Source organism: Pan paniscus, chromosome X (genome assembly GCF_029289425.2).
Source record: "Pan paniscus chromosome X, NHGRI_mPanPan1-v2.0_pri, whole genome shotgun sequence".
Classification (NCBI taxonomy): Eukaryota; Metazoa; Chordata; class Mammalia; order Primates; family Hominidae; genus Pan; species Pan paniscus.
Genome location: NC_073272.2, coordinates 129821916 through 129839430, shown reverse-complemented (window position 1 = coordinate 129839430; position 17515 = coordinate 129821916). Strand labels below are relative to the sequence as shown.

Sequence of the window (17515 nt, the reverse complement as noted above, 5' to 3'; positions counted from 1 at the left end):
TCCAGTTCCCCTGCCCCCAAGTGCCACGGGACAATGCAACAGGCTCAGATGGACACGACGCATACAGGCAGTTGAATCACAGCTGAGGAACCTAGGATCAAGGGGCTCAGGACTTTTTGGGTAATGAGCAAAGTGGCCAATGCCCCTCCCCTGGGAAGTGAACAGTTAAATAGTAGTCACACTGTGGTCACCTTGCCCTACTTGGTTGCCTATGTGACTGTTTTGCTGAAAGTTTTACTTTCATCATTTTGGGTTTGAGGATTCACGAGCAAAAGAAACTACAATATTACACTCAAATGCAGTTAAAAGTTTAATGATCAACATAACAAAAGAGTATAATAGTTAACTTAGCAAAAGCTAAAGTAGGAGAAAAGGGAAAAGTAAAAGGAAAATACGGGTTTTTTTGTTTTTTTTTTTTTTTCAACAAACTGGGGAGAATACCTACACCCAGATCAAGCAGTGCTGGGAAGTCCTGGATACAGACATCTGGAGTCCTAGTTGGAACAGGTCCCCGGCAGTGTGTCCACTCCATGAGTGAGACTTCAGAGAGCAATTGGAGGGTCCCAGCTTATATTACCAGAGCGAACCACAAGGTCTGAAGGACAGCCACAGGGGCTTTACCTTCAGGGAGTTCTGGGGATGGCTAATGGAACATGGTGTCCCTAGGAGCAATAGTCAACAAGGGTGTTGCTCACCCTAGCTAAAATTAACAGCTAACGTGCAAATGTGCAGCTCTGAAAGTTTAATCAATAATGCTTAAGGTTTTACTTTGTGTGTCTCAGGATGTTCTGAAACCTAGAGAACTGGCCAGATTCTCGAGGTTTGAGAAGTTCCACAGCATACTCCCTTTCTTATCTGAAGTTTCTCAGGACTAGTGGGTGTTTGTTCTCCATGTAGGCTCATAGCCCACATGGGGTCATTTGTTGGTCACAGGCCTACCATTGCTTCTGAAGCCTGCAGTGGAGGAATAGATATGGCTGAGCGAAAGAGAAGATGTGATCAAGTTGCCCAAGTCCAGGGAGATGTAACAGTCAATATCTGTTACATAGCAGTCTGAACAAGACTAATACAATTTTAAATTCCTTACAGTGACTATCTGCAGCAATGGTTCCGCATTAGTTTAAGATACTCGCCAAGAACGTGCAGGGGCGCTCAGGGCCCGTGGTGAACCGTCCCTCCTGAGAAACACATTTGTTTTGCTGAAACCTCCTTAGAACTGCATCACTTGAATATTGGCTTGATGTATTCATTCCACAAATGGTGTTATGATTCATAAATCGTAACATCATTTTGTACCCCATACGTACAATTATAATTTGTCAATTTACAATGAAACAAAATAAAAACAAATTTGAGAACTGCACCCCGCAGTCTAAGACTTTTCCTACCCACCCTTCCTTCTCTCTGTCCTCCACAGGGGTTAGATGTGCATCTATCTAGGCTCTCTCTGACTCCCTCCCCATTTTCCCTATGGGAGTTTCCCCTGGTAAATCTCTCATACATCTAATCTCATCTTGGCATCTGCCTTTCAGAGAACCCAAACTAACACGAATGGTCCTGGTGGTGGTCCAAGAATACAGGCAATGGCGAGATGGGGTTCTGGGATGGCTTCGCTGCCTGCTTGGTAAAATGGACACTGGCACAGGGTGGTAGTCCAACTGCTAAAGATTTCTGTGGAGATAACCTGGGAAAACTGGGAGAATGGCCTTGCAGGTATCCTGGCTCAGACTTTTGAAAATCTGGGAGGGATAAGGCCTGCAAAGACAGTGGAAATGGCTAGATAAGTTAAGAGTATTATTAAATTGTCTTGATGCCCTGCAACAGGTAATGAGAAATGGGTGACAGTTAACAAGCAACTAAACGCTGTTTCGTGAGAGCCAAAGGGCTTCCATGGAGCTTACAAAGAGGCCCTGATCTCCTGCAGTGGAGGAATGGATATGGCTAAGCCAAAGAGAAGATGTGATCAAGTTGCCCAAGTCCAGAGAGATGTAACGGTCAATATTTATTACATAGCAGATCTGTTCTGCTGAAGTCAGGGCCACAAGACTTCATGTGGTTGGAAAGACTTGGGATGGGAACATCTGGCAGATGCCTCTGAGGGTGCTGGCTCTGCAAACACACTGGTTCAACTGTCAGTTTGCAGAGGGGCCCACTCTTCCCTACTAAGAGCTAGCACTTCCCCTGTGCCAGAAGATGCTGCAGACGCTGCTCCCCACACTAGGCAACCAGTGCCTCACTCACAGCTGTCCCCAGCCCCTCTCTTTCTCTCTCTGGTTACTAAACTGGTAACTAGGGTTTAATCCCAGAAGAAACTGGCTAAGAAAGTACTGGCCCTAATAAAGGAGGGAACATACACCAAAGAGCTGCAAAAATTAGCTGGCATAGGCTAGCAGAAGTCAAGGAAGTATTGGGTTTGGATTTCACAGGTACTATATCAAGAGAGCCAGAAAAGCAAAACTTCAGACTTGGGAGCCCTTTCTCAGGATATACAATTTAACCTCCTGGCAAGGCCCACAGCGGGTGAGCAGCCTCTAATAAGATGGATCTCAAAGGCCCAGTGAAAGCAATGGCCAATGCTGGGCCAAGTAGAAACACCTAAGCTGCCCTGGCAGATGGCAGAGGAAGGAATGAAGGGAAGTGGGCATGCTGGGGTGGACAGATTACATGAAGTCAAAAGCCCACCAGAAGACAGTATTCCATGGGGGGGCAGGGGAGACCTCATGCACTGAGGTCAGCAGGAAGGCACTGGTGAGAGGGACACCAGCATCATTAAGTTCAGAGGTGGCCACCTCTGCACGCCAAGGCTGACAGTGAGAGACCATCACAGAGCTGTGCTCATCAGTGTCAAAGGGGATGATGGGGCCCCAGAGTAAGAGACACCAGACAGAGGTGCTTAACCTCCAGAAGGCAGGAGGCCACAAATACCAGAGCAAACCACAAGGTCTGAAGGACAGCCATGGGGGCTTTACCTTCAGGGAGTTCTGGAGATGGCTAATGGAACATGGTGTCCCTAGGAGCAAGTCAAAAAGCGTGTTGCTCCCTATCTACAAGCTGAAGAGGAGTGGAGGAGCAGGAGGCTAAGGGAGCTTGCCCCAATAAAAAGTCCTACTTTCTTGCTTAGCTGCCATACTTCAGCCAGTTTTCAGGTCTGGAAAGAGGTGGCTGGATCCCTGGGAAGGACAATGGTTAGTATGCAATGATTTGCCCAGTACTTCCCCAAAGGGACCTACAGCCACTTACTTGGGTATATGTACACTGGGGAGAGAATACTCAAACATTTGGCGGAACACTGGACCCAAGATCTAAGTTGACTGATACCTAGAGACAGGAAGCATCATCACGGCCCTGGTTAGACTGGGGGCTTATGGAGGCCAAGTGATAACTGAAATTCTGGCCAAAACAGGATTCACGGTGGGCCTGCTGCTGACCCAGCCAGTGATCATTTCCTAGCCCTAAGTGTGTAACTGGAATTGACCTGGCAGTAGGAGTAATGAATGCCCCCAGGGCTCCTTTGTCTATTGGAGTGAGAGCTGTCATAGTGAGGAAGGCCATGTGGAAACGGCTCCTTGGTCTGTTGGAGTGAGAGCTGTCATAGTGAGGAAGGCCATGTGGAAACCTCTGAAGCTGCTCCCCCGAACCCCTCCACAGACAAGATAGTAAACTGTGATGGTTACTGTTGTGTGTCAACTCGGCATAGGTTATAGTACGCAGTTGCTCAATCAAACGCTACTCGGTGTTGCTGTGAAGGTACAGTAATCCCCCCTTATCTGTGGTTTCAGTTACCTGTGGTTAACCGTTGTCGGAAAATATCACATACGTGAGATATTTTGAGAAACACCACATTCACATGACTTTTATTACAGTATATTGTTATAACTGTTGTTTTGCTGTTATTGTTACTGTACCTCATTTATAATTTAAACTTTATCATATATATGTACAGAAAAAACATAGTATATGTAGGGTTCAGCATTAGCCAGTTTCAGGCATCCACTGGGGGTCTTGGAACGTATCCCGTTGATAACGGGGGAGTAGTGGATTTTGTAGATTTGGTTAACATCTACGATCAGTTAAGTAATGATTACCATTGATACTGTGGGTGGGCCTCAACCAATCAGTTGAAAGCCTCAAGAGGAAAACAGATTTCCCTGAAGAAATCCCACCAGTGTCAGCTCTTGTTTCATGAATTTTAGGCTTGCCTAACCAGCCCTCATAATTGTGTGATCCAATTCCTTGCCACATATAAAAGCAAGCAGACGAAATGACTTAACCCGGTTCACAGGCCTTTGTCACTGGCTACCACAGCAATGGCATAATGGGCACATGAGCACAGCAGCCACGATGGCTGAGATGGAGGCCAAGAGGCAATAGCATGAACTGCTTATGATGGCTGATGTAGCAGGGCTCCTCTGACAGGTGACTCTGGCTCAACTCACTTTGGTCTAGCTGAAACCATCTTAGAACTGCACAAGACTTTTCCTACCCACCCTTCCTTCCTATTTCTTCTCCAGAGGTTAGATCTGTATCATAGTCTGACAGCTTTCCCAGACTCCTCGACCCTCCCCCACTACATCCCCCACAAACTCTCCAACTCTCCTGCATGTCTAACCGAGGGTCCAAATTAACACAAAGGGAAGTCCAACTTAGTGCACTCACTATTAAAGCTCTGGTCTTTCATTTTGCAGGGTCAGAAACTCAACCTTTAATAATTTACCAGGGAGTATTTATTAAAGGTCCTGTGACCTAGTTCCTACCAAACTCGTTAAGAGACTGATAGATAAAGGAGAAAGCTAAAACTCAAAATAAGAAGGAACTGCCAGGCAGACCAGGACAGACAATGAAGATGGCAAAGGGTTCCCATCCCACCAACAGTGGCTACTTGAAAAGAGGACAAAGGCTAAAAGGTAGCCTGGTATGTCTGGAATACAAAAAGGAAGCTGGCTAGCCAAAAAGTAGAAACAACCCACATGTCCACTCACTGATGAGTGCATAAACAAAATGTGCTCTATCAATACAATGGGATATGATACAGCCATAAAAAGGAATGAAGTACTGATACATGCTACAATGTGGATGGACCTCAAAAACACTACATTAGGCCAGGTGTGGTGGCACACGCCTGTAATCCCAGAACTTTGGGAGGCCAAGGCAGGCAGATCACTTGAGGTCAGGAGCTCAAGACCAGCCTGGCCAACACGGTGAAACCCCATCTCTACCAAAATACAAAAATAAGCTAGGTGTGGTGGTGCATGCCTGTAATCCCAGCTACTCAGGAGGTTGAGGCAGGAGAATGGCTTGAACCCAGGAGGCAAAGGTTGCAGTGAGCTGAGATTGCACCAATGCACTCCAGTCTGGGCGACAGAGTGAGACTCCATCTCAAATTAAAAAAAAAAAAAAAAAAAACCCCTACACTAAGTGAAAGAAGCCAGACACAAAAGGCCACAATTGTGTAATTCCATTTTTATGAAAGATCCAGAATAGGCAAACCCATAAACAGGAAGTCGATTGGTGGTTGCTAGGGACAGGGAGGAGGGAGGAAACGGGGAGTTCTTGTTTAATGGCTACAGGGTTTCATTTTGGGATGATAAAAAATGTTTTGGAACTAGACAGAGGCAATGGTTACACAACACTGTGGATGTTCAGTACCAAATGCCACTGAATTGTTCCCTTTAAAATGGTTAACTTTATGTTATGTGAATTTCACCTAAATACAAATAAATAATAAATACATTGCAAGGAAAAAATGTGGAAAGAGGCATATCAAACAAAAAAGTTTTAATGAAAAAGAAAAGACATTAAAAAGTTCTGCAAACAGGAGGGTTTGGGCATGGAGCTGGCAGATTTTAAAAATCCTATCCCATTCGTTCACATCAAGCTATCCAAACCTAGTAACTGGAAAGGTCCCAAGATGCTGGGCTATAAACATCTAACACGAAGACTAGAATTCTAGAATTATCTAGTATTTTCCCTTTCCTGAAAATTCCATCTTCAACTGGGGTCTATGGGTTCAAGAGCCATATTTATGAACCAAAGTTCAGGATACATACTCTGGTACAGGGACAATGGATGGTGCAAACAATATCCAGGATATCTAGCTGTTGAAACTGCAGCCCTCCCAATGACTCTAAATAGTCAAGGGATTAAAAGAATCCAGCCCCAGAAGTTTTAGATACAAAAATAGTAACCACCCAACTGAATTTGACTGCATTTAAAAAACATAATTATTTCCAAATCTACTGTGCAGCTGAAGTCTTCAGTGACGCCAACGGTCACTGGGATTCGAAGACTCCCGCTCCCGGGAGCGTCGGGCCCTTTTATGCCTATGGGATTTATCTCGGCTCCTACTTCTACTTCTATAACTACGCCCTTCAGAACGCCCATTATACCAGCTAGAATGTGCATCTGAGCTCCGCCCTCTGTCCCTAATCCTGGTCTTTTCTTCTCTTGCCTCCCTCCTGCTTGAGGACTTGTGCTCGTGCTTGGGTTTCTCCTTCTTCAGCTCCCTCTCTAGGTCCTCTGCTCCACCAGAGTAGGCCGTCCTGGATTTGGGGAGCTTCTGCCCCTCCCTGGGCTCTGACTTCTGAGCTCTCTCTGAGTTCTTGCTGCTGTGCTTCTTAGGGCCAGTGTCATCCTTTTCCTTTACTGTCTTGTGTCTGGGTGACGAAGAGGATGGTTGCTCTGCCTGTACCTCCCGGTCGGCTTTCTCTTTTTCTTTCTTTTTTTTCTTTTTTTCCTTTTTGTCTGGAGAATAAAAGAAAGAAGCAGTAAATAAGAAAAGGGAAAAAAATAAAGAACTCCCTTAAAAAAAAAAAAAAGCACCTTTCTTTTCTGAATACGTTACATCAACCACAGGTGCTACAGTTCAAAAACATTCACAGCCGGGTGCGGTGGCTCACGCCTGTAATCCCAGCACTTTGGGAGGCCGAGACGGGCGGATCACGAGGTCAGGAGATCAAGACCATCCTGGCTAACACGGTGAAACCCCGTCTCTACTAAAAAAAAAAAAAAAAAAAAATTAGCCGGGTGTGGTGGCGGGTGCTTCTAGTCCCAGCTACTCAGAAGGCTGAGGCAGGAGAATGGCATGAACTCGGGAGACGGAGCTTGCAGTGAGCCGAGATCGTGCCACTGCACTCCAGCCTGGGCGACAGAAACTTTCACATGCTAGGAAGTGGGGAATGTGCATAAGGAGAACAACCTTGGCAGCAGCATGAAGCAGCCACTGTCTAGGCCTCCAGGAGAGTGCCTCCGAGAAGCCAACTTGGATGTCTGTCACCTTTGATATGTCAAGTGGCTGTACAAGGTAATTCCCATCCTGAGTTACCTCTTCAAAGACCTTATCTCCAAATACAGTCGCATTCTGAGGTGCTGAGGGTTAGGATTTCACCATATTAACTTGGGGAGAGACACAATTCTGCCCATAGCACCAGCCTTCCACTGATACTCCCTGCTTCCCCAATTAAACTATGCTTCCCCACACCTTCCCCTTTCACACTTGAGTTGATTATCAACTATCAGTGAATGCAAGGAAGAGCAGACATTAAGACCACCCAGAATCTTCTCTTAAGTCTTAATGCTTTACCTTTTTTGTGCTTTTTTGTTGGTTTTTCATCTTCAGAGCTCTCAGACAAACTTGGTGAGGGGGTACGAGCCCCACAGCCCTTCTCCTGGAGCTGTCTGGTCACATCGTCCATTTCTTCTGAGTCCTTAGGAGCCCGATAGTTAGACACATGATCCACTCGGATAGTTCTTCCTTTGATCTAAGCAAGACAGGCGATGCTTCAGTGAAGACAGCCCTCATACCAAACTGTCAAACTATTTGAACACAAGCTACAGAGAACCATGATTTGAACTACATCCTTTACCTTCTTGTTAAATTCTGTCACTAAAGCAGACCTGTCCAACTGGTGTGTCATAGCATGTACACCTAAATATTAATACACTCAGCTCTCAGTGCAGCCAGATGAGGCCTGGGGCAGTTGTACCAGCAGCCTCATCACTTTACTCTGGGGCAGCATACAAATATCTTCATGTTCTGTATGTGCCATAAAATGAAAAAGACTAGGAAAACTACCTCAAAGCACAAGCATCAGGGAAGACTGAGATTTAGATACACAATGAATCACCCTTGATCTGTAACCTAAGTTTACAGTGAAACATACCCTAGGAAGGTCTGGCAACTAGAAGGAATTCTTGAAATCTAGCTTAATGCTACAACTGCTTTCTCTACCCAGTAATTAGGAGGCAAAGTCAGACCAATAGTTTGGAGGGAGAAAGGAATCAAGAAAAGGGCACTTGCTTTTTTCTTAAGCCCTCACACCTTGCTCTAGCCCCACCATACTGGAACAATCAGCTCACGCTGATTCTTGCACAACGAATCACATCTCTCCAGATGAACAACAACAAAATATTAACCCCTCTGGCCGGGCGCAGTGGCTCACACCTGTAATCCCAGCACTTTAGGAGGCCAAAGCGGGTGGATCACTTGAGGTCAGAAGTACGAGACCAGCCTGGCCAATATGGTGATACCCCATCTCTACTAAAAATACAAAAATTTGCCGGGCATGGTGGCGCACACCTGTAATTCCAGCTACTCAGGAGGCTGAGACAGGAGAATCACTTGAACCCAGGCAACAGAGGTTGTGGTGATCCAAGACCACGCCACTGCACTCCAACCAGGGCAACAGAGTGAGACCCTGTCCCCCTCCCCCACCCCCCAAAAAATTAACACCTCACTTAAAATAAAAATATTCTATTTTTAGGCAGATACAGACTTACTCCCTAGGCAAAGTCATCCAAAATTTAAAGTTTGGCTTTTATTGTTCCAATACAAGAGCAGATTTTTATTTTTACCTTGAAGCCTGAGTGGCTTCTCTCATGTATCCTCTTCTCCATTTTGAAACACTTTGGAAAACCTTCCTTTTACAGTGATGCCCTCTGACTGCTGGCTTCCTTAAACATCAAGCCTAGAACCTTGTTCCACTCTGTTCTATAATCTCCAGCTATTCCATACTCGTGAATCAGTGACAAACTCTCCAACTCAAGCCTCCCCCCACCAACTCTGTGACACTGTTCATTTCAACTGCAGCTCTTTTCCTAAATGAGTGCAGCAACCACATGGAGCATCAATAAGCCTGACTTGCGCTATCTCCTTCTAAGAACTCAGTGCCTCACTTATGACAGTGGAAATGAGAGGGAACTGGGGGGAGAAAATTTCAGGATGAAATTACTTTTGTAGAATCTGCCATCAGATTTTAACTAGAGAATTTCTAGGGCCCAATATGCTAGGTCACTGGAGATATATGACAGACATACATGGCTATGTACTAGATTATGAGGCCATGATGAAGCCCAAAACCCCCAACACACAACAATATGGAAGAGCAATGTTTGCTAGTCTCTTCATCCTCCAGTACACCAGAGATGACAGTAGACAATAAAAGAAAGGTGAAAAACAGAGGCCTGGATGAGAGGCAGGCCTGGTGCCTATGCTCCTGGGGAGATGGTTTGTTAACACATGGGGAAAAGAAGCAAGTCCTGCAGGACCATGAGCCAACAGAATTATTTCCTGGAATCTCTTCTTGACCAGTGTCTCCACATCTCTGCAGCCCCGCAACACACCAAGCTCACAAGTGCTGCCCTTGTGTCTGCGGGAACCAGGTAGAAAACGAAACCCCTATACATGGGGAAAAAGTCCAACCAACCTGCTTAATAAGCACACTCACCTTGATCCCATTAAAATTGTCGACGGCCAGAATTGTGCTCCTCTGGTCTTCATAGCAGAGGAAACAGAATCCTTTGGATTTCCCAGTTTTCTTGTCCCGCACGAGATTAATGTTAACAATCTCCCCATATCTATTTATTTTATAAAAGAGTAAGACACTGTTGACTTAAAAGGCAAAAACATGCAGATAAGGTAATAAAACAAAATTCAAATAATATAGTGTATACAAGAGATGCATCTAGAACAAGATGACATAGAAAGGTTGCAAAGAAAAAGTCAGACAAGAACAGGAACCCCCAATTAAAAAATGGGTGGCAATATCCAGAGCAAAGACTAATTCAAGGCCAAAATAAAAATATCACATGAGACTAAGAAGATTATTTTACACTGAAAAAGGCCTAAATACACAACAAAGGTATAAGCCAGGAAAACGTTATGAGCCAATTAAGAAATCAAAAATTTTAATTAAAAAAGCTATTCGAAATGCAAAAAGAAACTAATAGAGAAAGTTATGGGAGAATTTAACACATCACTTTGAAGTTTATCATGCACAAAGTGGACAGAAATAAACTAAAATCAGATTAATTAATAATTACTCTGTTATAATAACAAATATTAATGTAGGACTATTAGATACATAGATATCTTTGAATCCTACAAGATGACATTTTCAAGAATCCATGAAGCATGTATTAAAATTGACTATGGATTAGGTCTCAATGTAAACCTCAATAATTATACTACAAAAAACAGAACAGATCATGTTTCCAGTTATAATGTTATAAAGCTGGAAATGATATTTTAAATAAAAAAAATGTTACCTAACTAGAACTTGAAAGCTACTCTCCTAACAACAGCATGAAAGAGAAGACGAAGCAAAATTAAAAACAAATAAATGGCAGACTATTTAGAAAATAGCAAAAATGAGAATATATACCAAAACTTATGAAATGTGGCTAACGTCATACTCAGGAAAATTTGTAATTTTAAAAGAATTTTATTGTGAAGAGAAAGGATGAACATAAAGGAAGAAAGCAAACCTAATGAAAGCAGATGGCAGTTAATAGAGATAAAAGCAGAAATTAGGCTCGGCATGGTGGCTCATGCCTGTAATCCCAGCATTTTGGGAGGCCAAGGTGGGAGGGCTGTTTGAGGCCAGCAGTTCAAGACTAGCCTGGGCAACAGAACAAGATCCTGTCTCTAAAACAAACAAACAAACAAACAAGAAGGCAGAATTAAATAGAAAAAAAAAGGCCAGGCATGGTGGCTCACACCTGTAATACCAGCACTTTGGGAGGCAGGAGGATTGAGGCCAGTAGTTCGAGACCAGCCTGGGCAACAGAACAAGACCCTGTCTCTAAAAAAAGCAAACAAACAAAAAGGAAGATAGAAATAGGAAAACAAAAAGGAAATAGAAAAAAAAGATCAGGCACGGTGGCTCACGTGCATAATACCAGCACTTTGGGAAGCCGAGGCCATAGGATCACTTGATGCCAGGAGTTTGAGACCAGCCTGGACAATACGGCCAGACCCCTGTCTCTACAAAAAAAAATTTTTTTAATTAGCCAGGCATAGTGTGCACCTGTAGTCCCAGTCATTCAGGAGGGTGCGTGGGGCGGATCACTTGAGCCCAGGAGTTCGAGGCTGCAGTGAGCTAGGATCATGCCACTGCACTCCAAACCTGAGCAAGAGAGACCCTGTTTCAAAAAAAAAAAAAAGAAAAAACATTAGAAAAACAAACTACCTTACGCCTTACAAAAAGATAAATTCCAGGTAAGTTAGAGGTTTATAAATTTAAAAATAAAGTCATAAAAAGAAAATAGGAATTGATAGATATGTTACATAATCACATACATACACTTCAGCCCAAAATCCAGCATCCTACTTAATGAGAAATACTAGAGCCAATTCAACTAAGTTTAGGAACTATTTAATACTAAATTGGAGGTATAGGCCAATGCAATTAGATAAAACAGATACAAGAAATGAAAAAAGGAAGTAACACTACCTTTCTGTAGATTACATATGACAGTAGCCCAAGAGCTCAAGGCTACAGTGAGCTACGGTCTTAACACTGCACTCCAGTGTGGGTGTCAGAGCAAGGCCCTTTCTCAGAACAATCAACTAAATTAAAATGCTAACAGCTGGGGGATCTGGGTGAAGGAGATACAGGTATTCTTTATGCCATTTGATAATGTTCCTGTATTAAGCCTGAAATTATTTCAAAACAAGAATTAAAAAAAAAAAAAAGAATACAGGCACTGGCTTGAAGGAACTCATGTTGACCCTCAAATAGGGAAAATCTGAGCATCAAGAAAGAATAATGATAAGTATAACATATCAAATTAAGAAAAAATAAGTCCATAGTACAGGCTGAGCATCCCTAATCTGAAAATCCAAAATTCAAAATGCTCCAAAGTCTGAAATATTTTAAGCACCAACATGGTATCACAAGTGGAAAATTCCATATCTGACACCTTTAATTTCTGATGGTTCAATGTACACAAACTTTGTTTCACACACAAAATTACTGAAAATATTGAGGGTATAAAATTACCCTCAGTCTATGTGTATAAGGTGTATATGAAACATAAATGAATTTTATGTTTAGATCTGGGTCCCAGCCCCAAGATAGCTCATTACATTTATGCAAATTGGAAACACTTCTGGTCCTCTGGTCCCAAGCATTTTGTTCTTTTTTTTTTTTTTTGGAGACAGAGTCTCACTCTGTTGCCCAGGCTGGAGTGCAATGGTACTATCTCAGCTCACTGCAACCTCCACCTTCCCGATTCAAGTGATTCTCCTGCCTTGGCCTCCAGAGTAGCTGGGACTACAGGCACCCACCACCACACCTGGCTACTTTTTGTATTTTAGTAGAGATGGGGTTTCACCACATGGCCCAGGCTGGTCTCAAACTCCTGAGCTCAGGCAATCCACCTGCCTCGGCCTCCCAATGTGCTAGGATTACAGGCGTGAGCCACCGTGCCTGGCCCCAAGCATTTTGGATAAGGGATATTCAACCTGTAATACAATACACAACAAAGTACTATAGCAAAGAGTTAATATCCTTCATACATGAAGGGCTCATGTAAAATCAACAAGAAAATAAGGAAAATACTTGTAGAAGAAAGTTGGCAAAGGATATGAATAGACAATTTACAAAGAAAAATAATGGGCTGCAAATCTATAAACAGATGTTCAACCTCACTGATGATGAAATAAAGGCAAAGCAAACTAATAATGAGAAGCCCTTTGGCAAATATTTTTTAAAATAGTCACTGTTAATCAGGATTCAGAAAAATGGGCATTCTAATGAGTGTGGAAATTGGTACAACCTTTTGGAGAGCAATTTGGCAATGTTTATAAAACATCTTTAAAATGCTAACATATTGATCCATATTCCTCTTTCACTAAAGCGACCATGAGGGATGCATACAAAAATTTATATACTATAATGTACATTGCAGTATAATTCATAATAGCAAACCATTGGAAATAATGTCCAACATCTTTTTAAAAATGATAAAGAGATATGCCAAAACATTAAGGTTTTCCTTAAGAGTATGTTCTATTTTCTTCTTTATACTTTATTTTGCCAAATGTTCTATAATGACTATATATTACCTTCCAAAATCAGAAAACAAAGTAGTTTTTTTTCTTTTTTCTTTTTTTTTGAGATGGGGGAGTCTTGCTCTGTCCCCCAGGCTGGAGTGCAATGGCGCAATCCTGGCTCACTGCAACCTCCACCTCCCGGATTCAAGCAATTCTCCTGCCTCAACCTCCCGAGTAGCTGGGATTACAGGCGCGCACCACCATGCCTGGCTAATTTTTGTATTTTTAGTAGAGACAGGGTTTCCCCATGTTGGCCATGCTGGTCTCAAACTCCTGACCTCAGGTGATCCGCCCACCTCAGCCTCCCAAAGTGCTGGGATTACAAGCGTGAGCCACCGCACCCAGCCAACAAAGTAGTTTTTTGAAAGGCACTGTTATCAGCGGCAAAGGCAATCTTCATGGAGAGCAATGTGCGTAACCAGAATAGAGAATAGATAATTAGAATAAACAAACATGCACACGTTAGCTCATCATTACTTAATGCAAGTAGAACAGCTCCAAGATGGAAGGCTGAGTAGAAGTACCACAAAGGGGTAGAAATTATAGGCTGCACCTGCTGTGAACTTCCCAACATCCAGAAGTTGGAGGAAGCAATCTTTGTCCCTGCCAGGGCCCTCCACCTGTGTGGGTTGCCCAGGTTCTCTATCACAGCCTTCTTCTCACGGGTATTGCCCAATTCCTTTCCCATGTCTTGCTGCCCCATAAGTGGCTCAACCACTTGGCCAGGGCCCTCTGTCCATGGATGGTCCCATAGCAATCCCTCTGCCAGTGTATGCTACCTGTGTTCGCTTGGTCAGTCCCTTTTGCCATGGTCCGCTACCTGTACATGCTGTCCAACTTCTCTGAAACAGTACTATGCTTCCAAGGCCTACAAAACCCAAACGTAGTGGTCCTCTGCACCTGTGCCAAGGTCCTCTGGCCCTGTGGACTAACTGTGCTGTTTAGCTCTGGGGTTGCAGGCCAGCTGCCCAGCCCCTCTCCTACCAGCTGCTACTACCAGTATGAGCTGTCAACACCCTCTCCCACGAAATGCTGCTGCTAACACCTCAGCAGAATGAAGAATATACAGGTCTCCTATTCATTCTTGTTCCCTTCGGGCTGTGATTCTCAGCCTCCAGGCAGAGATTGCCTTTGCTCACTAACCTTACACTCATAGAGAAACAAAGAAAGCAAACTACGACCTTCTGTTTTTTACCCCAATTCCTCTGTGCTTTACCCCAATCATATGACGCCACACAGGTAAGGGCCAGAAGGGCCCTGTGACCATGGGTTACCCCTAGTTTGCAAGAGCCCAAGGAGTCCAGTCTGTTCCAGTCTAGGCCCAGGCTGAACAAGCCTCAGTGAAAAACAACAGAAATAGACTAGGATCCCCAAGATGCCCTCCCAAATTAACAAACCTCTTGGATCTCCCACAGAACATTCTGGAACCATGTCCTGGGACTGATCTAGAACAGAAGCTCCAGCCCTCCCCATGCAGGGATGCCATTCAGCCTAGAGTGAAAATAAGTGGTTTTTGTGATGCCACAAAATGTATTACAGAAACAAAGTACTCTGTCGACTCAGGAGGCAGGAAATGAAAGGACACTTACTGTGAGAACACACAGATGATGTCCCCTTCAGTCAGTTCATAAGGAAGCCCTCCTAGAAGAGAAAACCACGTTTCAGTTCCACCAACATTTACCAAGTGTTTACTACATACCACGCACTAGGGGTGGAAACAGTAAGCAATAGGCCCTGCCCTTAAAGAAATCAAGTCTGGGCTGGGCACCGTGGCTCACGCCTGTAATCCCAACACTTTGGGAGGCTGAGGCGGGTGGATCACCTGAGGTCAGGTGTTCGAGACCAGCCTGTCCAACATGGCGAAACCCCGGCTCTACTAAAAATACAAAAAAAAATTAGCCAGGTGAGGTGGTGGGCACCTGTAATCCCAGCTACTCAGGAGGCTGAAGCAGGAGACCCGCTTGAACCCAGGAGGCAGAGGTTGTAGTGCGCCGAGATCGTGCCATTGCACTCCAGCCTGGGCGACAAGAGTGAAACTCCAGCTCAAAAAAAAGAAAGAAAGAAAGAAATTAAGTCTGACTCAATGACAGAAGTACATGTAAGGTGCCAGTAGTACAGGAAAAGGAGTAATTAATTTTGAGTGGAAGTCGGGGTCACCACTAACGAAACTAATCTGATCACTCAGTCCTCCTGCCACCCAAAATCCTATGGACAAAGCAGATAGTTTCCATCACAAACCTCTGCTTCCACAAACATGTTGAATTCATCTGCTCATTACCCACAAATTTACAGCTATGATACAAAATCAGTCTACATATGTCATGATTAACCCCACCTACACATAGACAAAGGTTATAAAGACACTGTTAAGCATTTCCTAGGGAATAATTTCCCCTCCAAATATTTATTTCCTCATTTGTAAGATGGGGATATTAGCATGTAACTCGCAAGATTATTATAAGAGTTAAATAAAACGATGTATATAAAGTGCTTAGCACAATGTTTGGTACAATAACCTCTTTGAAGCATCAAACTTGTACAATTACTGATTGTGATATAAAGTGAATACAGTAATGGTAACGTGGCCATGGACTAGAAAGCAGGAGCTAGAGGAGCAAAGTGAATTCTGGAAGGGAAGGGGAATGGGGGAGGGTGGTGGTAGCAATATGGAGCTGTGGCTAAGACCATGAGTTCTAGAATGCTATAGTTCTGCCTGTTGCGCTTACTAGCGATGTGACCTTAAGGAAGTCCCTTAACTTCTCTGCACCCCAATTTCCTCAGCAGTATAATGGGTCAGAGGGTGAGAGAGAAATAACAACAGTCCCTGAACCTTAGCACAGCAAATGGCAAACAGTAACTCTCATGAGCACTGATTTGGCAGGGAAGGAAAACTAAAAATGGGGCAGAAAAGAGATGTAACACGGATTCCCGGGCAGACAGCAGATGGATATGAAGGTGGGCGATGAATGTAAGCAGGAGTGAAGGGTGAAAATGCCGAAATAGTCGGAAACCGAGCAGGAGAATCTGGAGAGCACTGCGGAAGAAAGATGTGGCCCTCACCCAGGAAGATCCAGGCGCTGTCCTTGTACTCGGAGTGCCAGGACACCTTATCGGCCACCCCAAGCTGGACCTCTCGTTCATTCAGCTCGTTGATCAGCTTCACCTTAGTTAAAGGGCTTCACGGTGGCGGGGGGGGGGTGGGGAGGGTAGGCAGAAAAGCAGACAAGTAAGTGCGAACCGGCCGGAGCTGAGGAAGAGCAAAACTAGGGGACGAGCTGTTCCAGTCCCCGCGCCGCTCCCGCCCCTCGGCCCCGCAGACGCTCTACCACACCAGCCCCGGTGGACCACCCCCAGTGGCCCGCTGCTCCTTCCTCAAAAGGAAGCTGACGCCTTACTTCATCTCCTCGGGTTCGGGCTCAGCACTCAGGAATCAGCGCCCGGGAAAGGCAGCGCAGCGCATGCGCGGCCCCGGCGCCAGTGGCCAGTCGATCCGGTGACCTCGCGCCGGAAGAGCCGGGGCGTACCGGGGCTTGGCGCCTGCGCACTAGCAGCCTTCCGCGCTGCGTGCGGTTACCTCTTGGAGAGGTGGTTTTTCTCTAGTTTTTCGCTTTTTCTTCTCTGTGAAATGGGGTAAAGGCACAAGCCTGGGCTGTTGCAGGACCCCCAGCTCTTGAACGATATCTGAAACTGGTTAGATTAGCTATAAATATTTGCTGAGTGAACGGAACAAGCAGCCTGATGTGGCGACTTTAGTCTCAGCCCTCGCTCCCAGTCCAGAGTCCCACTTGGACCTTCGCTCCTAGTCAGTTGCTAACGCACAGACCCATCAAAGCATCCCTGTCATGGCAGAAAAGTGAAGAAGATAGGTGAAAAGGTAAATCTTCTGTTGTCCTTATCCCAATACATAGGCAACAGACCAGTGTGCCTCTATAGGCTGAATCGAATACCTACACATTTGCATGAGAGCTGCTGCCCTTACTCTTTTCCATAGGCTCTCTCCTAGTTGAGCAGGAGGCAGAAATTAATATTGTTAAATTAATAGCTAACAATTGAGCAGATGATGTACTATACGATGCTAGAGTATGTACTAAGAAATTTACATGTATTGTCTCTCCACCCTCACAACAACCCAATAAAGCAGAGAAAATTACAATCCCTAGCCGGGCACAGCAGCTCAGCCTG

The 17515-nt window shown here is 44.5% G+C and overlaps 1 protein-coding gene across 2 annotated transcripts; it reads right to left on the bottom strand.

Annotated features, from left to right (window-relative positions):
- Window positions 1-5760: 5760 nt before the first annotated feature.
- RBMX2 (RNA binding motif protein X-linked 2) lies at window positions 5761-16841 on the bottom strand. Of its 2 annotated transcripts, XM_003846082.4 has the most exons (6): window positions 16729-16841; window positions 16394-16509; window positions 14923-14974; window positions 9723-9852; window positions 7580-7757; window positions 5761-6741 (listed from the first exon to the last, which is right to left on the bottom strand). In XM_003846082.4, exons 1-6 carry the CDS (start codon window positions 16731-16733, stop codon window positions 6254-6256), a joined length of 969 nt encoding a protein of 322 aa, XP_003846130.2. In that variant the 5' UTR covers window positions 16734-16841; the 3' UTR covers window positions 5761-6253. The 2 variants fall into 2 exon arrangements, with proteins under 2 accessions (XP_003846130.2, XP_034805668.1); XM_034949777.3 differs by lacking the exons at window positions 14923-14974; window positions 16394-16509; window positions 16729-16841 and adding an exon at window positions 14731-14824.
- Between the last annotated feature and the right edge of the window lie 674 nt (window positions 16842-17515).

Coding starts and splice junctions, on each gene's coding strand:
- RBMX2 (XM_003846082.4), bottom strand. Junction 7,758..9,722: donor ACAATTTTAATGGGATCAAG/GTGAGTGTGCTT, acceptor TGTCTTGCTTAG/ATCAAAGGAAGAACTATCCG. Junction 6,742..7,579: donor AACAAAAAAGCACAAAAAAG/GTAAAGCATTAA, acceptor TTTATTCTCCAG/ACAAAAAGGAAAAAAAGAAA.